At 41.1% G+C, this 27,435-nt stretch overlaps 1 protein-coding gene and 1 long non-coding RNA gene across 2 annotated transcripts in view; both read right to left on the bottom strand.

The window, feature by feature from the left end:
* The window catches only part of MYO10 (myosin X), a 162,113-nt gene that overhangs the window by 31,840 nt on the left and 102,838 nt on the right, over positions 1–27,435 (bottom strand). Inside the window, exons 11-19 of the mRNA XM_059854426.1 lie at positions 27,382–27,435; positions 26,559–26,705; positions 26,273–26,373; positions 25,985–26,051; positions 24,807–24,899; positions 24,011–24,079; positions 23,749–23,831; positions 22,153–22,261; positions 19,311–19,391 (exon numbers count right to left, since the gene is read on the bottom strand). The exon at positions 27,382–27,435 is cut by the window's right edge and continues 65 nt beyond it. Coding sequence (XP_059710409.1) covers positions 19,311–19,391; positions 22,153–22,261; positions 23,749–23,831; positions 24,011–24,079; positions 24,807–24,899; positions 25,985–26,051; positions 26,273–26,373; positions 26,559–26,705; positions 27,382–27,435 — 804 coding nt within the window. The remainder of the gene's footprint in view (positions 1–19,310; positions 19,392–22,152; positions 22,262–23,748; positions 23,832–24,010; positions 24,080–24,806; positions 24,900–25,984; positions 26,052–26,272; positions 26,374–26,558; positions 26,706–27,381) is intronic.
* Positions 9,608–11,868, bottom strand: LOC132331218 (uncharacterized). Its single transcript, XR_009487512.1, has 3 exons — positions 11,553–11,868; positions 10,727–10,872; positions 9,608–9,966 (listed from the first exon to the last, which is right to left on the bottom strand). It is a non-coding gene; the product is annotated as an uncharacterized LOC132331218 (long non-coding RNA).

Here is a 27,435-nt window from a genome sequence, read left to right as displayed (position 1 = left end):
TGCAAGGGAGCAGCTCCTGCTTGGAGAGACAGATGGCTGATGTATCACCTAACCCTTTTATTGCCACCTCCAGGCACTTAACAAGACAAAAGTCAGCACCACACCTGGCTTGAAAGCTCAGGTTACTGTTTAAAAAAAAAACTTGAGTCACAGAGAAAGAAGAAACATTTTGGTAACATTTTCCCTACAAGTACCGAAACAGCTCTGCCCGGTCACCAGAAGGTGGAAATGTCAAACAGACACCTAACTTCAAACTCCTGCAGTTTTTAAAAAAGCATTAAACATTGCAAGAGATAGCATGCTATCAACACAGGACAACATGGAGAACATTGCAACTTTAATCAACCACTTCAAGTGCCTACTCCATCCCTTTACATTACTCACTATTTTTAATTGCTCACAGACACATGAGACATTAAATTGAAGGGTCAAATCCTCCTGGCATATCATTGGAATTACATCTGCAACAAGTATGGCTGCTTTGAGAAAACAGAGGGTTGGTGATAAGAGATGTGCTGGAGTTATCTCTCATGCTTTTCAATATGAAATACTAAAGACCCACCCCCCCATAGCAGGGATGACCTTAAGCACAACTTCTAGCAGGACTCCTCACAACTAAAGAAATCAATTGCATGTGCCTTTATTGAACTAGAGTGCAAGAACTGCACATATCCCACTACTGAACTGCAGACACTTCTCAGAGTGACAGCCATCTCCACTTGAACACTGCTTGGTGCAGTAACGAGTTAAACTTGCCATAGTATCAAATCTCCATGCAAAGGGTTACCTGTGCAGCTGATGATCACCTTTCCCTCTTTCCTTCAGACTTCCTGTGGTAAGCAAGCTAACTTCTCAATTGATACCAAAGTAATACAGGACAGGACCTAGCTCTGGGGTCTGCTGAATTTTTACCAGTACTGCAGTTAAAGCTTGACTTGGTTCACAAATGAACACTTGGGAAGCAATTGTGTTCTCTAGGAAAACTTCAGATAGCAGAACCATGACTGATTTTAAAACAGTACATCTTCCACAGTAAAAATTTGAAGTCATTCCTAAAACTAAGACTCCTGCAAAGTAAGATCAAATTTACAAAAGAGAAGGCAACAAAAAAGAAAGTCAACAGACAGCTTTCAAAATTGTCTCTGAGATGCAATCAACTAAATTTTCAATAGATATTTTACTTTTATCATGGAATGGCAGTACTGAACCACTCCAGCACACAAAATCACTGAACAACAGCTAGAATCACATCAGTCAAGTCATGTTAAGGCACTGAGCAATATCAATGTGTAATTAATAACTACAAGCCAGGTCTGTTCCACATGATAGGAGTGCTTTTTTATTGTGTTGCAGACACAACTTGTAACTCATTATTTCCTGGATCCAAAAGTCTCCACTGCATTTGCACCAGACAGCACCAAAGCCGAGACTTTAGCATGACCTGGAGTCTCAACTGGCGAGACTTTGGTTCCTTAAGCTGCTAAATGCTTGCTCTGATCTACAGTGAGTCTCCCAAAGGGCAGAGCTTCTGTCTGAAATCACAATTAGAAGCAGCCATTAGGACAGACATTTAACACCTATGCATAATTTCAATAATAAAATAGTTCTTCAGATTACAGCTTGACTGAGCTTTAAGAAAAAACTTTTCTTTTTCTTCCCCTTTCCTCGGACAGTACCTTTAGTGAAGACCCCAAGGTCTGAATAAAACAGAGAACACAACATTTTTTCATTCTGTGCAGATGCATTTGCACAGAAATCCATCATCTGCTGAAACACAGAGCACACCTGACTTCACCCTGTGTAAATCCTTCTTCCTCCCTGAACTCCTGGCCGCCTCACCAGAGCACAAGCACAATAATGATGAATTACAGCACCCTCATTGACTTTAGGCAGGCAGGAGGGAGTTAACAAAGAGACTGGCAGGAGGGATAGGGGTGAGAGGAGAGAAGGAAAAAATCCCATTCCCTTGTTTCTGGATTTCCGTGTAAGAACTTGAGCAGAACTATGTCAGCTTTGCTACTGTGCCTTAAAATTGTTTATTTCCCTGGCTTAGAAAAGTCTTTTGTGGAAGATACATGCAGAGAAAGAAAAGATGAAACAGATGTAAAAAAGTAATTTTTAAAATTTAAGCTTTTTTCAATGTCTTAGTTCCTTTAAATCTCCTCTTTCACTCATAAAATGAAATCCTGGCAGTTTTACTCTTGAAAAAACCACCAGAAATTAAGAAGAGGCCTGTCCTTCTCTGCTTTATAGGGGGTTTGGAACTAGTTTTCACACACAAATGTGTAAATTTCGTCAGAAATAGCAAGACTTACTAAGCAAGATGCTTCTGAAATGGTCCCCAGGGTCCTCTGACTTCGGTCAACAGCTCCATTAATCAAAACAAATTTCAGGCTTTCCTCACGGACAAGTTTGAAAAACGTGACTAATTTAATTTCTAACATTTATAATCTAGCTGAACTGATATGAAGAATTCTGCATGCCCATTGCTTGCCTTTTTTAAACCAAATTACACTCAGTGATTCTCATCCAAATGTACTCCTTGGCAGCCTTTACTGGTGTCAAGGATTCACGCCAGTAACCTGAAAGAAGTGAAAGGGAAATGCCCTTGCCTGCAATAGGGAAATGCTCTATGACACCAGGACAGGCAGGGGTAAGGCCTGTCAAACCTGGAGACTGCAGCTGCACAGCTGTGTCCATGTCATCCCCCAAGCTCCAACAAATCATTTCACCCCCTGCTTTTAGAGCCATCATTTCTTCAGTCTTTTGCACCATCAGCTTTGGTGACAACAGTTTATTCAACAGATTCTCAACCTCAGAATTTATGTGCTTCCAGCACATAAAGCAAGGAGCATTAAAACCTGTGCATGTCCTGCCCAAGGACTGGAGCATCCGACCCCACTCACCTAAAAGTCTATTTCCAAGGAAGAAACCCTCTACATTTCTCTCTAGCATGCAGCCAGCTCTAACTGGAAGAGGTTTGGGTTGAAACACAGACAAGATTTTTAGAAGGCATTTCCTTCCTGTCCCAGAGGACTTGTGTCCAGATAAACACATAAAAATAACAGAACAATGAAAACAAAGAACTTGCCACAGCTATTATTTATTTGGTATTTCTACTGTATGGCACTGGCATAGTCAAGGAATATATCAATAAACCTGAAACAACAGTTTCACATGTATCCTGGCCTATTTCTGCACACCCACCCCAAAAATCCATGAACAGCCTTTAAAAATTATTAACACTGCTGGTGGAACTTGCTAGAAAAAGAACATGGGTATATTACAATGATCCTCATGCCTCAGAAAAGTTCCACTGCAAACTCCATGCCAGATTTCACTGCAAGCTCAGTAATGACATGCTGGCTCTTTTTACAGTCCCTACAGGTCTGAACCTGAAAGCACTGCATTTACCAGCAGCAATCATTTACACCATTAGCTGATCACTTCAACTCCTACTACTGCATCTGACCTGCATCACTCATCCTGCAGCCCTGAGTATTTCAGATAAGAGACAGACTGCAAAATTAGCCACTCTCATGCCACAGGTTAGAGTTTCCTGAGCTAAAAATAGTACTGCATAGAAGGAACACTGTAATTTTAGAGGTCTTCTACTCTACCAAAACAGCCAAAGCAGGAGCCTCAATAAATGAATGTGAAAATGCTTTTGTGTTTATATTCAGCCTGTCACCCAGCTTACTTTACAAGCAAGGGCATCCCAAGGACATTTTTAAGACTGCAGCCCATTTAAGAGCTGTGAGGCAGTACCTTGCTACAACTGACTATTTGCACTAGTGTTTAAAAATCTCTGCTTGTCAAGACACTGTTGAATTAGATCCATCCACAAAGATGCTGTGGTCATTTTCCAGGTCCTGCTTGACTATATTCAGCAAAGAGAAGAGCTGGAAGTAGCTTGTTTGTTGGGGAAAAGATGCTCAAATGATTCTGACTGGCTTGCTGAGATTTCAATGCTTCCATCAACAACAATAAAATCACAACTGCAGGGCTATTTAATATACTTTTTATTAGTTATTATCCCTGTAGTCTTGCACTTCAATCTTTCTGTTTGGTTTGCATGAACTAAAAGCCATCCCTGAGTAAATATACAACAGCCTCTTTGTGAACCTTCTTTTTTAAAGGTATCCATAATTTCTTCTAAAGGAAGCCAGGATTTGCTACCTCTCTCATATGGGCCCAGAGGAATGCTAGCTACTCAGAAGGGTTTATTTCTTACACACTGGTTACAATTTCATGGAATAGAAACAGATTGTTAAAGGTACAGGCTTAAATGCTGGAGATACCCAAGTTTTCTAAGGGCATATTTAGAGCTCTGTAAGTGATTGCCTAAACTTTCAGCTGAAGTGAACCCGTATTGTTTGAATACATTATTCAGGGCCTCCATTGAAATTCACAGCAAGTCCCATGGGCTGTTTGTCCCAGCCCTGCAGGACCATCCATATGAGACAGGCAATTAAAAGCATTTGGGAAACAGAGATTTAAGGTTTGAAGCCTTGCTGGCAGGGTCTCAGCACACTGACAGAAGGTGTGACTCGCAGCACAGACCCCAGCTGGAACTTTTCATGGACCCTCCTTTCCACCTGTGTGTAATCTGCTGCCATTTCATCTGAGGTCGTCCTTACTAAAGACTCCAGTCCCTGCAGACTAAACACCAATCTGGCCTCATTCTCCCCACACTGTGAGTAAGCAGCAGGCTTCTGAAGGAAATCAATCAGGCTGCCTGAGCCACAGACCTACAATGAAGAAACATGCTGTGAGGTACTAATTGCAGGGACAGCTATCCTTCCTCACCAACCCCATGTCAAGACAACCAACATCAACATCTCCATTGTTCATTACGGGTCAAGAAGATTTGTGCACACACCACTCCACATCTGCTGAGGTTGCACACAGACCAGCTGCAGGGAGAAACTCTGACCCTCCATGTCATCTAATAACTTGCATAGACTGAGACCTCACCCTTCTTTTTCTTTTAGTTTTTTTTTTTGTTTTTGTTTTAACTTTTCCACTGTAATGTCACTCCTCCAGGACAGACTTTTTATCAATAGCTTACGAGATGTTTTGTCATTTGACAATTTACTAGCAGGCTGGGCATATAAATGCATTACTAAATGCTTAAAAGCAGTAAACATATTTTACCATGGTCCCTCTAACATGATTTCTTCAGATAGTGGTGCTTGGTATCAAGCGTTTATTCCTAAAAGATACAAAGTTTCATCAGGGAATAGGAAACTAAGATGGAAATATTTCAGAAAATATGTTTAAGATGAATTTCCTCTTGCACAGCCAAAGCCTGACATGGCTGTAAAATCTTGTAGCAATCTGTGTAAGAACCTAATCCTGTGCGTTTCTAGTACCTGGGGCACTGTTACTACAAGTAATCTCACCCTTGAAACCTCCCAAGAAGCCAGTTCTCACTGATAATGCTAACACAGGATCACTTCAGCAGTACATCCTCAAATGGTATTGCAGATAACTTTGATCCACATTATCACAATTTTCTTTGCTCTCCCTGGTGACACAAAACTGAGCAAGCTCTTTTCAGACTACAGCTGCAGGCAAGGGAAGAGAGGATATAGGGTTATTGCCTCCTTTTCTCTACTGCAGGTTAAGTGAAAAGGACCAGGTGGAAGAACCTCACTTCCAGGTCATGGGTGGGGGGACGCTAACATTGCATTCCACAGAGGGACAAGGGACATCAACTTGTAGAATACAAGGAGAGTAGAAGAGGATTCTGAATCCTAGTCTGACTTTATTCCCAGCTTCAGATTTGGGCACCCACCTGCTGCTTCTCTAGATCTCATCATACACAATCTCCTTAGGATCCCATGCCCAAATGCCATTTACATTTTGATATTCTTCTATTTTGAGGCATTGCTTTAAAGAGAATGCTTAAAATTCACTGCTATTTCAGAAGTCAGTTCAGTGATTTATGAGCAAACCTGTGCTGCTCAGCTGTGTGACACAACAATCATGAATCACACCTCTGCCAACTACAAGTTTTATAATAATAAGAGTGTCGGTTGGCTTTAGTTGATTTAAATGCGAAGTGTTCCTGCTTGCTATAAGGCCCCGAGAGCCTGCAACTTCAGGCTAAAAAAGTTAAAATAAAATTCAAGAAACATTAAAAAGTCAGCACTTGATCACGCCCTCTTTTCAATACTGAGGCCACCAGCAGTTTCTCCAATACATTTTGCCCCTGCACGCAGTTCATTCTCTCCATGTAAGATGCCTACAAAGCACAAGGCTGACGTAATGCTCAGACTTGCTGCTCAGTGCTTTCTCAAGCAAGGAAATGTTTCAGAGCCATTCCTCTGCCGAAAAAAAGTGTGTGGTTTTATAAAATTTTCTCCTAAGTAGCCCTTTCTCCTCTCCTTCCTGTACCAAGCCTGTTGTTCGAAAGCCATAATGGGAGATCAGCCAGGCTTAAATCACAGCCAATCTCTGATATGTGCAAATGAGGAACGCCGTGAAATATTCAGCCGAGCAGCTTTGTGTTGCTAGGACACCCGAGGTCGGGCAGCACTGAAAGGGCAGATTATTCCCAGCCCAGCACAGGGCTCCATTCACAGCTGCCTCTGGGCTCTGCTAGCCAGCCCTCCCAGAGCATCCCTGCCTCCCAACTCCCTGCGCTGCCCTTCCCTTGCCACAGTGCCCAGCACACAAGCCCCTCTGCACCAAAAATTCCCCAGTGGGCTGCCCATGGCTCTGGCTGGTTTGGATCATCTCCAAAGGCTCGCTTCAACCTGAGGGAGCCCAGGGTACCGGGGGCCTGCTCCAGCACTGGGATTCAGCAGACTTGCAGAATGTGTGGTCTGAAGATCTCCTTTAAGTATCAGGAACCCTCCAACACTGCATTTAAGACCATTTTTAAGTCTACAGAGGGAAAATTCACGTTTACAGAGGTGATGGAGATCCCTGTGACCAGCACAGAGGTTTACCTAGCTGGACAGCAAGAATGGTGTGATGGTCCACATGAAGGGCCCAGCTCAATCCCATGTAACTGGTGTGTTAATTACTACTGCATCTTATATCTCAGTACATCTCACAAAGTGTCAGTCTAATTTTGGCATTTTTCTTCAAATTTGATCCTCTGAGCTGCTGTTCTTGTATTCTTATACATTTTTACACTATATACTCAGGACTTGCTTTGCAGATCTGCAGCTGACTAGACAAGAGACAAGACTAGTGAAATGTGTTTATGTGTGTGTTTGCAGGGCAGGGGCAGAAAAAGAAGGCAGTTGTTTGGTTTTGTGTACAATAATTTCACAGAAGAAGGCAATAAATATGTTCTCCTTGGACAGCTTTGTTATGACACAACAGTCCTATCCCATCCTCCCACTGAGAGTTGGAGAGACTCCTCCTTCAGTTCTTTGATGTTTCTGAGAACCTCATCAAAATCAAAATAAGTATTTCTGGTAATGCTGAAATTTCCAGTGTAAGTCAAACAAAATGCCCCTTTACTGATTTCTTCGTATTTTATATAAAGATGAGATGGAAGAGCTGTGTGGATCACAGCTCTCCAGGCTGCTACAGAGGCCACAGACAGGTGAGTCAACATCACTTTGGGCCAGAACAGCAGGAAGCTCCTGTGTCTTCTGCATTGATATTAATTGCAATCAGTAGAGAAAACACACCCCACCACTGTCACATCATTGCAACAGGTTATGCACTGACAACCATTAATATGACTTTTTTGTTCCAATTCCTCTACAACTGTGAAGTAAGAGTTAACTATAGATTAAATTCACATTGCTTTATTAGCATGGTGTAGGGTTATCCAAAATGAATGGCAATAAACCTCCTTAATATCAACATGGCCATCAAAGGAACTATTAACTGATTTATCTACACATACATACCTAAGACCAAGAGAAAGAATTAATTATAATAAATGGTAACAGTACATCAGGATGTAAGTAATTTAACATTCAACTGCCTTCTGAGTGACTTAACTGTGATGCCACTGCTCATCTCCTCTAAGCCTGCAGAATTCACAGCCATAGATCCTGGTCAACAGCCCTTTGTTTCAGTAAGGTTTAGCTCCATCCTCACTTAGTTACATGGACCACGCATTTGGTTGACTCTATCCATTTCTAAGATGATTTTGTGGCGAAAACTCCTGCTCTTACTTATGGTCTTAAAATCTGCTGTGTCATATTCGAATAAGAGATTGTCTCTTCTTGTCCTGGAAGTAGATTTTTTTCTATCCCTCTTCCATATTTTCTGATCATGGTGAAAACAGACCCTTGAGACTCCATGAGTGTTTAAGACCATTTTCACTGCTGCCTTACCAGCATTCTTTCTCGGGGACTTGGCCAGCTGCATGGAACACACAGGACTGGAAGCAATGGATCTAACAAGTCTTGTCTTCTCTGCGCAGATGATTTGTGACTTTAGGCTGGGCATGCACTGCAAGGGAGCTGCACAAATGCCTCTCCCCTTCACAGCTGTGTGACAAGAGGTATTGTGGCTCTGTTACATGCTAGCCAAAGCAGCATCAAACCAGTAATAACTTAAGCAAAGCATTTACGTGTGTGCTTAGAGCTCATTGAGGCCAATGAGATGTATATGTCCTGCAAAAACCAGGATGATTTGAGATGAGCGATGTACATGCCAGGGGTCACAGGGAAATACAATTTTAGATGGCTCAACAGCCACTTCTTCCCTGAGAAATTCCTAGGCTGGCTTAAGTACATAACCCAACATAACCCTTAATATTTGACTCAGAAGGGAACACTTGAGATAAAATCAGCTTTCCTAAAAGCAATTTTGTTTGACATGTGAATTGTGTGCCTACATTAAAAACTTCCTTGAAGCTAATTTAAGCGCTGCACCACTTCTAATAAAAATCATCATTTCTCCCTTTGAAATACTACTTTTAATTGATGAGGCTGTTTCTTTTTGGCTAAGTATGAAGAATGCACAAATGGTGTGTTTGGCAAGCTGCAGATGGACACACTCATCTTCATCATGCTGAATCTGGGGCAGCCATTCGTTTGAGAAAGCCAGTATCACAGATGATCTGGCATTTATCTGGCTTTCTGAAAGTGGATGACTTCTCTCAACCCATCCATATTATCTCTTCACTAATAAAGGTTTGGAGACCCCTCCAAAGCCCCTACTCGCCATGTACTTAGGAGATTCCTGGATCTACTGAGAGTGAGTTTCAAAAATGCCATGATTGATTACATCATGTGAACAGTGGAAATAGAACATAGCACTATGAGTTAGGTGACAAACTTGCCTTCCCTACACTAGATATTGTATAATACTCATGGGTGTGTGCCACAGCCCAAGGTGGCTGCCAAAACAAAAAACTTGCCAGTGTCCCAAATGGTGCAATGGGCTTCTTGGCAACCAGCAGCTTCACAGACCTGAACTGTGTGCACTTGCCTGGTGCTTGGGACCAAGCAACAAAACAAATACTGCCCACAAAGCCTGAGGAATTGTGCTGCTATCACCTCCCCAGCAAAGCTCCTGTAAGCAGTAGCAGCTGCCCAGCTCCCTGTTGCCTGAACAGGGAATACATGCCAGGAATGTGGAGAGAAGACAAACCAATAGGAGCAACCTCAAAAACCTCATAATGTGTCAGCCAAAAACTTCCTGTAGGTTAGACTGACCACCCTTTCAGCTCTGATGATGTCCTCAAGCACAGACTTTACAGCTACTACTTTCCACTTCATACAACTGAAACCACAACCCGACTGCTATGGACAGAGATAGGAATGGACCTGCCTTGCTATTGAGGTTTATAAACTGCCTAAATCCATCAGAAACAGTAAATTCTGAGTGTAAGACAACAAAGATAAAACACTTTGATGTTCTTTGAGTAAGCATTTTGTGTTTAATGTTTCATCTGATGAGGTGGCACCAGATGTTCTCAAATGTACTTAGTCCTTACAAATGGATCATAGTGAGGTTTCCCTCCGAAGTCTTTGCTGCATCCTGTTAGGAATAAATTAAGAAAACTCACACATATGTATGTAAGTAAACAGATAGATACAGTTAAAGAGAAAAAGGTTTAGTAACTGATCCAATTTCTACTCTTAAACAACATTAACTTCTGCTCTTCACATTGATTTTGTGTTCTGAGGCCAGCTTTGACAAAGATCTGTGAACAGCTGGGACAGCACTCTAAATTTCAGTAATCTGTTTTTTATGTTATAACCACTGTTGTTAAGCTTTCATTTATGCTACAGGTTGTAAATACATTTTTTTGAAAAAGCCAACACATGAGAAACAAAATAAATCTTATCTTTTTTTGAAACTAAGAAGATTTAGCAGAAGAAATACTGAATACATATCATCAATGTGTATACAACAAAACCAGCTACGTTTTGACCTACCACCTCTGCTACAACTTGGGGTTTAAAAGGACATATTTTAACATCAGTGAGAGAAGAACAACTGCAAGTTATGGCAACACTCTTTCCTGGTCCCATAGGCACTTTATCAGATCATGTACCCTTCATCTAGATTTGCAAGGCAAATCTAGGGCTGCACTTCTTTAGACCAGAATAAAACTCCCATAGACTTCAATGATGCAGGATCAAACCCATTCCCTTCATAACAGGTTCTCTCAAGCAATTTTATCCTAATTTTCTACCCTGTGGCTGAATACTAATGTTTGCAGAGACAAGCACTTTAAGTGGGAAAGCAAGTGCAGATCCCAGAAGCAAAGGCAATCAGTGGTGAACTATTTTACCTGCTGTGTTAGAGGGCTATTTCACTGGGGGCAGAAGGGAGAGTTGACACAGCAAAGAAGGTCAATATATACCAACTGCTATGCTGTCCTTTCCATTACTACTGCAGTAATTTTTTTTTCCCAGGCATAGTCCATTTCCTCTATTTCTACAGCAAAAAAAAAAAAAAAAAAAAACCAAAACTGCTTCAAGTGTGCCTCATCAAAGCTTTGTCAGTAAAATTACAAAATTAATTGAGACTTCTGGGTTCTGAAGATATCTTGCTTGACTCCCCTCCCACCCTGAATATACTTGTCCCCAGTATTATTTTCTTATCATGCAATCAGTGCAAAAATACACGCCTTATGCCTTAATAAATGGCAGGAATGCTGTAATCCTTAACTTCACATAGCTGGTTTTACTGAATATACACTTTGGACTGCTCAACAGAAAAGATCTTCCTCCAGAAAGCAGCCCATCACTACAACAGAGATCTTCCCCCATCTGCATGCACAGCTCTGCTTCTGTCGACTTTTTCCCAGCTCTGCAAACAATCATCCCTTTAACTTTCAAACAAAGTGTGATTTATTAAAGCAGACTGCTTGGCAGTAAAGCTCTCCTGGAGTTCGAAAATATGATTAGACCAGTAAATTCAGTTCTTTTTTTTCATAAACTTGATTCTGCATGCATTTACCCTCTTTAAAAGAAAATACAAGCTGAGAAACATTTCCAGTACAGCTTGCTCAGGCAAACTCCAGGTACTTTCTATACTTTTTCTACAAGTCCACTGCAGCTTCAAGTATGCAAGATTGAAATAATTTAAAATTCTACATGAATTAAACCCCTTACCTTTTAAGAAGTTTTCCCCCTTCAGCGTTCGTCCATTGTGAAAAACTGAACCTTTAGCAGGTTTTTTTTGCAGCTATGCACACACACACACAGAGACACACACAGAACAGAGCTTTCTTCAGCTCTGGTATTTCAAGTCTTTCATGTGATATCTTTGGCTGTACTTGCTTAATTCATTCCTGCTGCTACTCAAAGGAAGTCAAGCCTAGCGAGGGCTGGCTCTACAGCAATCACTGAAGATATTCCTGACTAACAGGACACGAGGGCTAATCTCACCTTATAGGCAGCAAGAATGTAAATACATTTCACAGCCAACAAATTCCTAAACCTTAAGAGATAAAATGCACAATATGCCCTATGACACAGCTTAGCAAGGAAGAGACCTGTGAACTTTAAAGTTTTTGCTAAAGAACAATGCTCTGTACCCCAGCGATGCTTTTGGAGCTCTAGAGATGTCTATTTATCATGGACTGTGCATGTTCCCTTGGAGTAGTTACCATGAGAACACAGCAAACAGGATTTGAATGTAAATTGCCATTTAGAGATGGGGGGACTTTTTTTTTTTTGTAGTAGTTAGAGAAGAAAACTTCCAGAGCTTGATGAAGTACACAGTTTTTCAACGCATACATTTGCATGACAATGTTTGCAATTCAAATGCTTGGTAGAGCGCACAAGAAGGAAGAAAAGCCAAGTTCTTTGCTGGTATTTATAAAAAGCAAATACTTCAGACTTGGGATCAGTAGCTGCAGTTCCACGATTGCCTATCTATGCCACATAGCCTCATATAAAGGAATTCATAAACTAGAAAAAAATCCATCAGGTGGCACAACATGCAAGAACTATTGTAGTGCCTGAAGTCAGCTGTAGGCAGTAAGATCCTCTGCTACTGGAAGATCAATTGCTGAAGCAGTCAAAATCTTTCTCACTTCCAGATATTACACTGAACTACACATAAAACATTGCGCATTAAAAATATCCCATCCCTGGGCATTTGATTTTTCCAGAGAATTGTTCTGATACTTTGCCATCTGGGCCACCCCCATCCAGGTCCCTCCTGAAGCAGCAATTGCTCCCCATGTGTCCCTCCATCCTGCTTACAGACTGCCACAGTTACTATCCAAGATCCAGAAATTGCTCCTACCACTTGTGGACAGAGTCCTACCAAATGGTACATGCTGCAGAACAAGTAAAACTCTTGTCTGCCTGCTCTGCCTGGAGCTGGGTGCAACCTTTACAGCACAGTGTCTGCTCCCTCGCCTGCAGCATCCCATCTCAGCTCTCTGTCCCTAGCCTTAGACAGCTCAATTTTAAACCCCTTAACCACGGTCACTGAAAGACAAATCCTAATACACTTAGCAAAGGAATGCCTCGTCAGCCCTGCTTAGCAAACAACAAACCTTGATGAAGAAGAAGAACATGCCTTGTCTGGGTGACTGCCCGGAGAGTGGAATGACCTACTTCAGCCCAGCAAGCGGGGATTCTCTGAGATGGGGACAAAGGGACAATCCAGTGGCTCTCAGGCAGCATAAGCAAGAGGCTGCAGCACAGCAGTGATGGGAGTGATCTTCCAGAGGACACTGAAGAAAGGCATGGCTTACACATAGCACGAAACACCTTGCTCTTTCAGACAGGGATTCAGATTCACACATTACATTACTGCCAGCACTCTGTGAGTGGGAGAGATTCCTTTCCTAACACCCACTCTCCCTACCACTTCTACCTAAGGAATGAGTCCTCTAGTGCCTGACCTAATTACTCAAGTGATGTGTCACAAAATGATGCAGCTGGGACATACTCCACAAGCCTTGATTTGAAGCTATGTAATTCTGCAAAACCCAAGGCAACAAGATCCAGGTGGCTGAATTAAGTGGCGTTGGCCTGGCACGACACCACACCTTCCGACTGCGCCTTCCTGTTATGAATAATAAAGCCTTCTGAGCTAGTTAAAGGGTAAGGAGGATAAATAGTTTGCAATTGTTGACCTGTGAGATCAGGCTAACATGCTGTGTTTTGGGAAACACTTGCTCTTCTCCCAAATGATGAGCCTAAACAGCAGCTCCCTGAGTCTGACCCAAGCTGCCCAAGCAAGAGCCATCTGTGCTCACAGCCTGTGGCTCTGCTGCCTCCAGAAGCAATGACAGCAGCAATTGGCAGCCAGAAAGCTTTCTTAGACAGATTTTTTAAAAAGGCAATAAGGATCTCTAAAATCTGAGGTGCTTACACGGCTGTAAACGAATACTGCTAGACCTTAACTTTCAACAGAGAGCCCCACATACACCGAGCAGCTCCACCTGGGCTACATTATCTATTTCCTCTACTTCCAAAGTATGACAGAGTAACTATTAATGTGACCAGGCTATCTATTACCTTTTCCTCATGGACAGCGAGTCAAATTTACCCTGTGATCTGCTAGCTCCCAGTACCAGACACCACTGCAGCTATGCTGCAGCAGAGCTACCTCAGGGCTTAGCAACCGACTAAACCATAGAGACACCTCCATTTAGGGCCTAACACTTTTTAGCTTTTAACTGCTGGGCTCAGCATCTTTAAAAACCCACAAAGGCATCTGCTCCCCTGTAAGGAGACCCAGAGTCTGCTGAATGTTACTGTATAAAGCAAATGCTTGGTATACATTTCCATGGGCATAGAAGTTTGGAACTAGAACACCTTATTAAGGATAATTTTTAAAAATAAAGACTTTTGAAAGTAAAGTTATCCAGATACTTAGCAATCCTCTATTTCAGGGACAATAGAATACCCTTGAAGTTCAGAGTTTCTCTGCCTGAATCTTTCAAGGTTATGTGTGCTCTTCCCAATACAATAACATTAAACTTGCACTTTTCTTATCCATATTTCTGCAAAAAAAAAAAAAAAAAATCTCCCTAGAAGGCAAACTCAGTAATTCCTACAGTCATGTCTCAATATGACAATACTGCAATTCCAGCTTGACAACCAGCTCACCTACTGCGTTCCCTGCACTTGTACCTGCTCCACACCCTGCACACAATCACCCTTGCAGATGGGGTCAAGCTCTGCTATCACTGCTCCTTTGCACTGCATTCCTGAGCTGTACTTCTACCTGGTGTTTAGGCTGCTATCATGCTAAACTTACATTTGTAATGATTCAGAGCTATTTTAAGAACACAACTTTAGTTCAGGCGCCAAGCAAAATAGGTTTGTATCTTATTTCATATTAGAGGACAAACTGCTTGCTATTCCAGGGTGTCTCATGGTCATTAATGACCTATGCCTCAAAGTACACTGCAGGTGCCAATAGCCATACCTTGATCCCTTCAAATGGCTCTGCCCCCAGAAGCAATGTTAACCATCTTATTGCCTTGATACTAATTTTCCCAGAATGAATATGGAGCATGATAGGACTCTAAAAGCAGTAGACCTCATAGAATTTCTTACAGACTTTTTTTCTACCACTCTTCCTTTGAACTGCTAAGGTATTACCAGTTTTATTTTTCCTGTTGCTCCTTGTAGCCCCTACCCTGCAGTAGCTTTACAATACAGGTTTAATTTTGTCTCACTTATTTATCTAACCTAATTAAACTCTAAGATTAAAAAAAAAAGTTAATGTAAAAACCTGAAGAGAAACAGAATTGTTCCTTTAGAGATCACAAGGTCTGAGAGAAGGCAGCTTTTATCTTGACAGTGCCAAGACCATCACTACAACAGATGAATGAGAAAGGCAATAAATGAGCAGACAGACATGAGTAGGGACCCTGCAATCCTGTTGCTTCATCAACACAAGTTTCCTATAAAATCAATTTAAAAAGTGAAATTTTTGTCTACATTAAATACTTCATGTGAACTACAATTAAGCCAGGATTTTGTCTATCAGGACCAATCTGGCCTTAGATCTCTAACCAAAGAAAAGTGTATGCACCTATTTATGTGCAGCAAAGAACAGCCACATCTGAACCTGCTGAAGTCTTGAGAACAGGGGATTATAAAAACAAGCTATAATAACTGAGGTTTTGAGGGACCAGCACAGCTGAGGCCCTGCAGATGCTGGACGTGGGGTCATTCACTATGATTATACCAGGATCGTGCCACTGGAGATTATGCCAAGGTATTTTCAAGAAATAGCCTCAATGGAAACAGGAACCTGAGAAAGAACTTGAGCCAAGCTGCACAAGGCTGGCTGCTTCTGGGCAACAGGAAAACTTCTGCCTCTGAAACAGCTTGAATAGGAAGTTTAGATCTTAAATTTACTCTGATCTGTCTCCTGAATAGTACCAAGGCTTAGCAACTTTATTAATAGCAGCAAGCTGGAAGAACATTCAGCTGATGATTTTACCAATGGCTGCAGCTTCTTTTAAAAAGACAGTATTTCTTTTGTTTTGGTTTGGTTTTGTTGTTTTTTTTTTTGGTTTTTTTTTTGTGGTGGTGTTTGTTTTTTAATTTAAGGTACACAAAGAAAAGGAGACTGAGATCAGAAAAGGCAAGGTTGCAGGGAGGAATCATTATCAAATAAAACAGGAGACAGAAAAAGAAACATGAAACCAAAAAACAGAGCAAGATGTGCTAAAGTTCAAAGGGATGAAATGATACATAGTTCTGCCAGCTGCAGTGAAGATAAGGGGAGCTGAGGAGAAAAACACTTCATTAGCAGAAAACACTCATTAAGCATACCAAGTGGAAAAGTTTCCATGTTATGGATAGTTCAGAACAGATTGGAAATTGTGAAAACAGATACCCTGATTGTTCTGGGGTCTCCCAAAGATTAATGGGTCCTCTGTCCTTCTGTCTGAGGCCTGCCTGCCGAAATGTCTTGTGACAAAAGGTCACGTACTCCATGGGCTCCCTTTAGGAAATTGCACTAATGAGTGTAGAACCTGCTTTCATATGTAAATGTTCACTGGTTTACTGCTTAAGCTGAATTGTTTTTGCTTGCCACTGCAACATATTTAAAAATTGAACTTTAGAAAAATTAAAACAACGAAATAATTACTGTAAATTATCACATCTGCTACCAACATGAATACGCTTCAGTATCTAGAACAGCAGAGAAAGTAGCTTGCTATACAATCTGCTTTTCAAAGGCTTGAATTTGACTTCTATTTGCTCAACCTCATTCACCTAGAGAATTCAAACACACTTCTTGAGTTCCCCCAGCTCCTCCCCTCCAGCTACAAAGGGTGTTCACCAATAGATGTATCCCCTCTTTGTAGCCAACCCAGAGAGGAACAAGTAGATGGAGAGGCTTTGCTCCCAATGACACAATTTCAGCTCTCTCCTTGACAAATGGGTCCGGTCTAGCGCTCCTTTAATGCTGTGTCTTTCAAAAAAGCAGTAGAACACCCCTTTCTTCCACATACTTAGGTATTTGGCAAGCACTGTTTAAGTACCTTCTGAGTGACATTTATCATTCCATATCACCATGACTGCAGATGGAAAACACAGAGGAAAATGCTCAGGGAAGACCTTTTACTTTCTTTTGATCCAAGTTTACTCCACTTCAGTAGCTCCTCTGAATCTTTCAAGCATTTTTTTTTTCTTAACCAGCCCTGCACAGTGAGTCAGGTGATCCCTGGTAGTCCATGCACAGCTGCTGTGTCTCTGAGCCATGCTGGTTCACAGCAAACTGAGTCACCTTATTTTCCTTTGTCTAACTGAAAAGAAGTGACATGCTGTATGAGAGGATAAACTGCAAACTGCTCAATGGGATGTGCACCTACAAATCCAGGGAAGGTACAGAGCAGCCAAATGCTGGTTTTGTGCCTGCTCCAGTACCTGCACTGCTGCAGAAGGAGAGACACCACCAATGTTATAAGGTCAGCACTAAAAATCACTGTGTCTGTTCAAAGGGGAGTGGGGAACAGAGAGCAGAATACAGCAGGCAAAACTTCCAACAGTGAATCCCAAAGGTGCATTTTGGTAACACTTCCCTGAATGAAGAATGCCAAGCATTATACATGGCTTTCCTTCTCATTTTCAGCCAAGTCTTCTACTGAATCAGCTACAAAAGAGAAGCTCTGTGACACTTGACTCTTGTTCTTCAAACAGTATTTCTTATTTAGTAAAGCCATTAATTCAAGTTAAATTTGCAATCAAATAAAGGCAAATGGAAAACAAGTACAACCTTTTTTGCATAAGACTTCAGTGAGATTTTACATGTACATTGAAATGGATTGTTTACAGAAATTTCCCAAACTGTTCCTGCATGCACTCCTGCAGTTAGAGGTGGTCTCCAGAGACTGCCTCAAGCTTCTTCTCCTTGCACAGCTGCTAATTCTGTGAGAACTGCATTTTAGTGGTAGTAAAATATTTGTGCAGATACAGTAACATGCCAAAATTGTCAGGGATGAAGCATTTTAGTGGGAAAAGACTGGAAGAACAAGGAACATAGGAGTGGGAACTCGGTGTTTTCCTTGCTATGGAAATGAAACAAGTGCCTGGTTCTTGCATCAATCACAGCAAATCCTTTTACCTTTGCTACTGTGCAGCTGAGCCTTATTAGTCAGGTATGAAAAGAAAGATAAGGAAAACCTGAGAGTTTGTTACCAAAATCCTTCTATTTAAGGGTCATGGGGCTTCCAGACAGAAACAGGAGCAGGGAAGCAGACAAGCTTTTCAAAACCGTCTTCCTTCTGTGATCAGGGACTTTGCTAAACATGCAAGCTCATGAATCCCAGCTACTTGTCAGGGCTCTGTCATCCACGTGGGTTCAGCTGCCTGGATGGCTTCACACCTCAGAGCACCAAACACCTCAAGACACAGAAAATTGTTTTTATGTGCTTCCAGGCTGCTTCCTCTTGTTAAGGTGCCCAAAATCTGCATGTTATTTGGCACATCACAAATAGCAGAACAGTCAGTAAATGAAAACATGTAAAGTCAAGGATGTCCACAATCCAGGTGGCACTAAAATCTACAACGAAATCCACACATTTGTTTTGTTGGTATTCTGATTAACTAGGCAGCCCAGAAAAATGGAACATCTAAATATGGATATATAGTAAAGTCACCAATCTCTGAGTTGCCATGTGAAAACCATAAATCAGATTCACTAGCAACTCTGGCTGTTGTATTTTTGACAAAAGCAGACCATATAATGAATAGTCTATTATGACCAAAACAGATGTGAAAAACCCCAGGATACTAGAATCAGGCTAGCAATATTAATTTCAATGACTACTGTACCATTACCACTTCCTTTCTAGAGAGCCCTCCAACATATTTAGGCAAATCTTGACACTGCCTTTCATTATCTGTAACTCAAAAGACAAATTGATATTGTAAGACTTAGTCTCCAAGTCTGTTTAAAAAAAAATCTGAAACAGAACAAAACATCCAGCAAGTACAATTCTAGGCATTTTCATAAATTGAAAGACCAAGAGTCTGACAAGGGAGTAATTCACACCAGTTTTTCTATACACATCTGAATCGTTGCCTCTAGCGACTTAAAACAGCTTAAAACAACTTAAAACAACTTCATGATTTTGATATTTTCTCTCTAAAAAGGCTCTCAAAGAGTTGTCACACAAGAAGTGCAGCCTTCTACCTTCTGCATATAACCTTCCTTAGAGCCAGTTATTTATCAGAGTTGTGGGCAATGACTGTTAGAAAGGTGCATAATCCATGAGCAAAAAAAAAAAAAAAAAAATTGAAAGCCTTTTCCAGTGCCTTCCCCTTGAAAGCCTTCTACAGAATCAGTGTAGAATGCTACCCTCTTCACACAATGGTAAATAAGCAGAAAAGATTAGGCCTGAGATGTACAGAAAAGATGGACACTCTTTAAAATCTTACCTTCTGCACGTTGGGTTTGATGCACCGAACAAAGAAAGGGTTTGAAGAACTCAGGGTCGCCATTAAAGAATGAAGTGATTCCTGAAACACAGGCAGAGAGAAGACAGTAGTTCACAAGCTGGATTTTTGCACAAGCAACATAACCCCGGACAAGAGCTCCAGCAGCTCAGCACTGCAGACAGCATCTAACTGCAACACCTAGTGGTGCACACCAGAAGTTACTGCACCCTGGAAGCTCTTGCTTCCAAAGGGATGGGGTCAGTGTGTGTGTTCCCTTCTTCCACTGGCTCTTCTGATCAAAACTGGCATCACCGTTCCACAACGAACAAGACTCATAGATTGATATGAAGAAAGCTGCTCAGAAGGAAACACAAAGTTGTTGCTTCAGGGGTCTTTCAAATGATTACTTAAGACTTAGGATCTACATTTCCAAACAGCTAAACTTGAGCAAGTCAAAAGGAAGGATAAGGGATCTATGGCAAAATCCACCAACTCAGATTTCCTCTTTTCATTTCAACCACTCCAAACCCACTCATTTTCCATCTTCCCTGAAGACAACAGGTTTTTTCCTAGCTTTAGAACTCTGAATGATCCAATGCACATTAGACTATCAGTTGTCTGAACCTCAGCCTGGAGATAAAAATCACAAAATCCCTCAGTCCTTTTATGATTATTACTTTAATTACACATCCGCCCCTTTCTCTCCTGAGCCATCATTCCGTATCTTATTCCAACTTGCCTCATTCTGTATCATTAAGTATGATGAACCTTTTTAAACCGAAGTCTTGCATTTACTTTGCAGAGATACAAATGATTATACAGGAGAGGAGCTCAGGCTCTGAAGAGCCCACAAAGTTAGCAATGGTAAAGTTACACCCCTCAAAGGTGGCACTTTGTGCCAGGCAGCAGAGAGAATACAGAGAAGGCTGCCAAGGAGGCAGAAAGTGCATATTTTAAAGGAGCAACACTGTGTGTCCTGCCATATGTCTTGGAGCAAAACTGTCAATGTCAGTCTGTTATAACAAATTCTTGCTTTAATCTGCAGACCAAGCACTTACTTGGTGATTGAACATGCAGTGAAAAAGGCAGCGGGCAGAGTTATGGCTGTGCACACACTGGTGCAGAGCAAAGTGAGGAAACAGCGAAATAACTGGGAACATAAATGGTAGATCCTGGCTTGCTTGCCTTTGCCAGCCTATGGACCAGGGAGTTGGGCAGCAAATATTAAACAGAACATACAAAGACAAAAATCTTTGTGTAAAGACAAATATTTACAGCTCTGAAAAGTATAGGCTTCATTAATATTAAACCCGTGTGAACATTACACATCTGTGCACAGTTCTCTCATCCCAGGCTCCCACTTGCAGATTGGAAGAGTTGGTCAGTCTAAACAAAAATGATTTAAACTATTTTCACTTTCACCTGTGGTACAGCCAGTCAGATTCTCCACAGTGCTGCAAGCCTCTAAGTCACTGTCAGGTGATGAGCTAATCTGGAGCTTGCCCTGGTAATCAACAGGCTGAAACAGATGGTATCTAAACTCTGCTCTTCTGTGTGCACCCCCAGGCCTGCATTAGGCAGGTCATCAAATGAAAAGAAGAGTCAACCAATTTATCATGAGAATAAAACTGTGAAGGCAAAGTTCTTATCTTCAGTTGAAATAAAATAGACTAATCCCTGTAAGGCTTTAAAACATGTAAAAAACACCCAACCTAATTCTCTGGGGAAGGCATGATGTGAAGGTCAACATCTTGTAAAGCAGCCCAGCTGGCTAATGGTCAGTTACTGCAGAGTTAGATAAGAGGCAATAATGTTTTGATTTCATGTTTTATCACCCTTATGTTTTCCAGGCCCCCTGACAGAGAATAGAAGGACTACTACACTTTGTTCGACCTTGCCAAACGAATGAAAAAATATGGTCTGTTTTTGTAAGGTTAACATTTTAAAGGTCTACTTTGCACATATAGAAATAACCAAGGGGAAACAGCACCTTCAGCTACCCCAGCAAATAACACTATCTCATGACAAGAAATGGATACTTCTGAGATGATTTATGGTAGCACAAAGCAAGCTGTCCTGAAAATACATCAGTGTTTTTTAATAAAAGACATTGTGTGTGCCCCAGCATACACTCCTTGCTGTTCTGTCCAACACTTAGCAATAGTCTATTAGGATAAAATCTGCCCTTAAGGGGTCTGAGTCTGCTCTTCTTAAAAAAAAGTGAATGAACTCTGCAAATGTATATTAATTCAAACAAAATGAAAGACAACTAATCCAGACTTGCACTCATGCAATTTAGGAGATGTTCCATGCCAATCTTTCCTTTTTAAATAATTTGCAGAAAGACTTTATGCTAGATTTCAATTTGGTGCCATTTTTGATGAGAGGCTATAAAGCCTCATAAAAAGGTGTTTAACAAAAATGCCTTCCAAACTTTAAGTTAAAGCAAGGCAACACCTTAATGAGGTATTTATTCAGCACTTATTTTTCTCAGCATTCAGGCACTGCTGTAAGGCTTTGAGGGATTTTGTGGCTGGATTTAGATTATAAAGACAAATCAGGACAAGAGAGACCAACTTCACAGATGAGCTTTAAAATAAGAACAAATAGGCAAGTGGGGAATGCAACCAGAGTTTGGTGGGGATGGTGTGATGGAAAGGTTAGCGTCTACTTGAAGCAAGCCAGGTCACTCAATCAGTTAATTAGCAAGGGCAGTGCCATAGCAGAGACAGCAATGTTTTCAAGCTCAGGTTTTGCCTTTCTCAGTCTGCACCTGTTCCTTACAGACCAGGGTCTGTCTGTCACTGATTAGCTACAGAGCAGAGCTGACACATTAACTAACCTTGAACTGGAGACTGACAGTAGGCTTTCGGTGCTTGCTTCCACATTTAAGAGTGTCCTGATTGTTGCGACTTGAAACGTGTTCAAACAGATCGTAGATGAAATCGAGACTGAAATGGAAAAGAAAAATAGTATTTCTAAAGTGTATCTTAACAGACTGTGAGGTACACCACTGCAGAATGCAAAGAAAGCACTGTCTCTTAGCAAGAAGCTCCACCATCAAAAACATGCTTATTTTCTCTCTTATTTGCTTATTTTCTCCACAATCTTTAATAAAAAATAGATTTTGCCTTTGCAGAATTCATCCAGGAGAGAAAAACCAAAACAACGACAAAAAAAACCAAAACAAAACAAGGAGGTTCTTTCTTAATTCCAAACACATCATTAGGGAAATGAAGTATGAAGTCCTGGAGGCTTTACTGCATTTCACTCAACCAAAACTGCAGCTGACTGCAACCCGAATTGTACCTGCACAAAGATTAAAAAACAAGACTTCCAGCTTGGTTAGGGACATAACACAAAACAGGCACCCATGCAAGCCTCCCTTTCAGACAACAGCTGTGCATGCTGTCCTCCACTATATCGGTCGGGTACTCTGCTCTTAGCAATTCTACAGAAACACAGACATTTTAATTCAAGCTCTACACAGATGTTGGTGTAAAAGCAAAACCAGGTCCAGCCCATTTTAACTCATTTAATATTTTTACCTAGATACTTCAGTTGACAGATGTTACATCAGAAATGTCATAAATCCAGAACAACTAACAGAGAGGGAATTGCTTATTAACAGTTTCCCTGGCACAGAAGGGCTTAAGGGATTTACAAACAAGCAACTCGCACAGCAAGGCAGGATGACTGGATGGGATAGGGGAGGGCACCAGATGAGACAGCAACATCCAGGCTCAGCTCCCTCTTATTTTGCCATCCCTCTGTGTGTCCTGGAGCCTCAACCAAACACCTACAAGAAGGGATGTGGTACCACCACAGCTCTCAGAGTACCTACAAGGACCCTAAAACCGTACACAGCAGAATGACATGAGACATGCAGGTACCAAAGGCATCCAAGCTCAGACTTTCAGTCAGATAAAGCTTAAAAGAAGTTCTCCCCTCAAAGCAATTGCTATAGAGCAGTTTGCACCCTGGCAGTCTCTGACAGCAAGTGTTCAACCAATTAGGGAATGCCAGAAACACAAACATGAAGTAAAAAACCACACATGCCCGCTGCCTATGAGGCACGCTGAAACAGTTAAAAACCACGACCACCTTCCAGCATCCTTACTCATTACAGAGCAGCAAGTTAGTTCTCTAGAAAGCCCCTGGACTGAGCAGCAACAATAGCACAATGTAGGCAAACCCGACTTTGTGAGAAATGATTACAGTCACACCTGCTTACAGGCAACTCTGATATGCTCATTTCTGTGATATGATATGCTCATCTCTGTTTCATTCTGTGCTCCTTCCAGCTCTGTCAAGGTCTGCTGCTATGCAACATCTAACGTATTCAAACCCCAGCAGAATTAAGTGCTCAATCCTGGCAGAATTAGTTGATATAACATCCCTTAGCATCATGTCCTTAACAAAAATGGCAGAAACTTACCTGCTTTCACGTAACAAGTTCAGGAGATCATCTCTAAAAGTATCCCTGTTCTTCTCCAAGATCCCCCTGACATCATACTGGACCTAGAAGGAAACAGGGCTGGTTCAAACAACAAGCCAAACAGTCAGGCACCTCTCACAGGAGCGGTGCTGTAAAAAGTGCTGAGGGAACAGAGTGCTTTAGTTAATTTTGAGCAGCCTTGGGGGAAAATTAAGCTAATGAAAGTTCTGCTTGGAATAATTTCAGCAAATAAAGAAATTACCTCCCCAGCGTAGTGCTTCACTCCAAAGTTGTGAACGGCAACCCTTGGTTTTACATAAAAAGGATTGTTCTAATTGGAGGGGGAAAAAAAAGAGAAAAATATTTGGAGGGGGGTGTCACATAATCCTCTCAACCCATACCTAAACAGACCATTGTCTTCCAGTAAACTCTCTGGAAGATTAGTGCTCCAAAAGCAAACAAGCAACTCATGATAATAGGATTTGTTAGTCTGGGCTGCTTCAAATGCAGTAATAACAGATTTATAGCACATAAAAGGCATTACAGTAAACCTGAACCCCATCTGGCAGAACCATCTATTAAAGGCACTTTGAAATAGAAGGCTCTGTCTTAAACTGGCAGTTATGAAGATTGGTGGATATGCTTGCATCCCAGAAATTGTGAAAAATAATTCCAGTATCACAAATAAAGGTAACACTAATCTGAACAGAGGAAACAGCAAAATTTCAGTAAATGACAACAAGGTAAATGCTTTATTACATCAAGGGAAGTTGAAGATCTAAATAATCTGAGCTACTGCAGATTGACAGAGCTCTGACTAAGAGTAGAATTTGACTTATTCACCACAATAGAAACCTTCAAGTGAACGGCAACAAGGATATGTTCTTCCAGTAACCAACTCAGCCTTGACAACAAAGTATATGGATTGCCATGGAAGTAGGATCACATCCAAAAAAGCCTCTAGAACTATGCACCCATATGTTTGAACCATGAATTTCTACCTAAGCAAAGAGATCCTACATAATTTGCACAGCAAATATCAGCAAAACATCACATACAGCATGCTGGGCATTCAACTTCTCCAGTAAGGTGGAGTCAGTAGCTTGAGGAAAATGGCTCTCCTCATTGATGAGTGCTAGCAGTCCCAGTTTCTGGAACAGAAGGAAGAGGCAGAAGATGAATTAGTGCATGCAGGGACACAGCTGCTGTCCCTATTTAGAAAAATCACTGTCCTTGAAGTTGCTGTGTGCAGAGAGGCACAAAAACACTCATAGACAACTAAAAGCCCACTACTGAAGGTGACTGTAATCCTGTTTTTCTGGCATGCTCCTTTTGAAATATAGAGTATATGATCTGTGGGCAAAATAAAGACAAGCTACTGGAAGAATCAGTTTTCTCCTGGCATAGGTAGTTTTTAGATGCATACAGCGACATTGCCCCAGAATATATCCCCAGCCTCCAAGATCTCCACTGATCAGAAGTCTGAGGAGTTTGTGTAAAACAGCCTTTCAAAAAAGTTTCTTTCATATAATTATCCACCCAGTTGTTGAACCAATGCAAACTCTTAGCACCCACAGTGCCCAGAGGCGGAGCAAGACACACAGTTTAACTTCACCCTGGGTGAAGCACATATGCCTCTGTGTGATCTCCTTTGATGTTCCTCACTTCTCATGCTAGAAGAGGTGGTAAACAAAGCAAGCTACCCCACAATTAATTAATGTGTCCAGCAAGCTCCAGGTTGATAACAGCCTCTCAGGAAAACACAGTTGTCCAGGTGCACACTTTAATAAGCCACTTCCCAAGGGCTCAGAGCAGCTCCTGAAAAGCCACCCTGCCCCGACTGCAGTCACGTCCTGCCTGCCGGATCCTGTGCCCACTGTCACTCGCTTCTGTGCCCGTCTGAACTCTTGCAGTCACACACCCTGCCATGGAGATAACACACACAGCCTCCCTGCACTGATGGCAAGAGAGCATTGATGAAGTGCATCTTTTTAATTGTATCCAAATATTGCTTTTTTATATCATCACATGGAAAAAAGTTGCTGCAAGGAAAAGAGGTCACTATATAATCCTTAACAGAGCCATACATGAAAATGATCTGATTAAAAGTTTGCTATTTAAACATGCAAGATCCACCACCTTCTTCACTTGTTCTTTACATTGACAAATGTTTTAAAGACATATTACCTCAGAACAAAAAACTAAAAATAGGTAACAGTATCAAATTCTTTCTTACCTTTTCAATAAGATCCAAGCACTCTCCATTGTCTGTCCAGTCAATATCTTCCCAAATTAGTCCTTCCCTAAGGAAAATAATGCAGGCCTTTTTATTGAAATTATTTTAGCTGTAGAACTAGGAGAAGCTGGTGTATTTATCTTGCATTTTACAGTAAAATCAGCTTGCTTTTATAAATACACAGCTCCAGAAAAAGACTTTCAAAGGAAGCTAAGGTAGCTACAAACTAAGACTTCAAGTCAACATGATATTGTCAAAATTCTTTCAGATTTCTCCTCCCTCTCTTACCTGCTGTATTCCAGTTGCTCCAAGGAAAAGATGTGCTTGTTGAAGTACTCCTGAAGCTTCTCATTTGCATAGTTAATATTGAACTGCTCAAAACGGTTTACCTAAAAAGACAAGAAATTTTCAAAAACACATAGACTTCAAGTATTTTATTTTTCAAGCAAGGGAATGGGTTAGGTAATAACATGCTTAAAATCAAGTCCCAAAGAAGATGACAAAAATATGTAAAGCATAAATAAATAAAGCATAAATATCAGACAATCCATTTGAATAAGCTTTTGAAACCTACCTCAAAGTTTTCAAATCCAAATATGTCCAAAATTCCAATAGTCTTGAAGTCTTCCTTGCTCCTGATTCTGCTATTGATTTTCTTAATGACCCATGCAAAACACTGAGAATAAAGTGCCATAGCCATAGAATCTCTGCTGTCTATTGCCTGCATTAAAGAGGGAATGGACAACACATCAACCACTCCAGGACTGAGAACTGACAAGATTCTGCTGGTCAGTGTCCTTAGCACAGCACAGAACAATGCATAATGCAAGCAGCTCCCTATTCCTATGTAGCTTGGCAGCAAATCAAGGCATCATGAGTTGAGCTTTAACAGTTTAACTTAAAACAGTTGTACTTTAAAATGTGGCCTTATAATTACATTTCAGGGCTAAAGAATTCAAAAAACTATGAAATTATAAACTTCAGGTATGGAGGAAGGAAAGAGAAGTGTAGGAAACAATACCTTAGTTCATGCATTTCTAGAGGGAAACAATGTTATGCATACATGTTTCTAATTCTCTTCTTGTAAATTATAAAAATATTTCTCCTGAAAATTTTGAGAAAACATCCCCCTGACTCAAGCCTCCAATTTGAAAAAAATGGGAAGTAATCAGTGTTCATAAAAATAACAAGGGACAAGCTATAAGCCCTGGCCAGAATTACAGGATGGGATCTAAAGAGATTATACCCTTCCCGAAAAACCTGTGTAATATTTTTGATTACAACTCTGATGCATGAGCTAAGCTTCTGTTCTTGAGTGATCAGTGATTTTTCCAGACTTGAAGAATACGACGTCTTTCAAAGATCCTAAAATCATGTCAAAATTGAGATGCCTTTACCTGTTGTATACTAAGAGGTGTTAGAATTTCTTCTCCCCTGAGAATCATTGACCT

Source organism: Haemorhous mexicanus, chromosome 1 (genome assembly GCF_027477595.1).
Source record: "Haemorhous mexicanus isolate bHaeMex1 chromosome 1, bHaeMex1.pri, whole genome shotgun sequence".
In the NCBI taxonomy this organism is placed as follows: domain Eukaryota; kingdom Metazoa; phylum Chordata; class Aves; order Passeriformes; family Fringillidae; genus Haemorhous; species Haemorhous mexicanus.
This window is presented reverse-complemented; position numbering and strand designations above follow the sequence as displayed.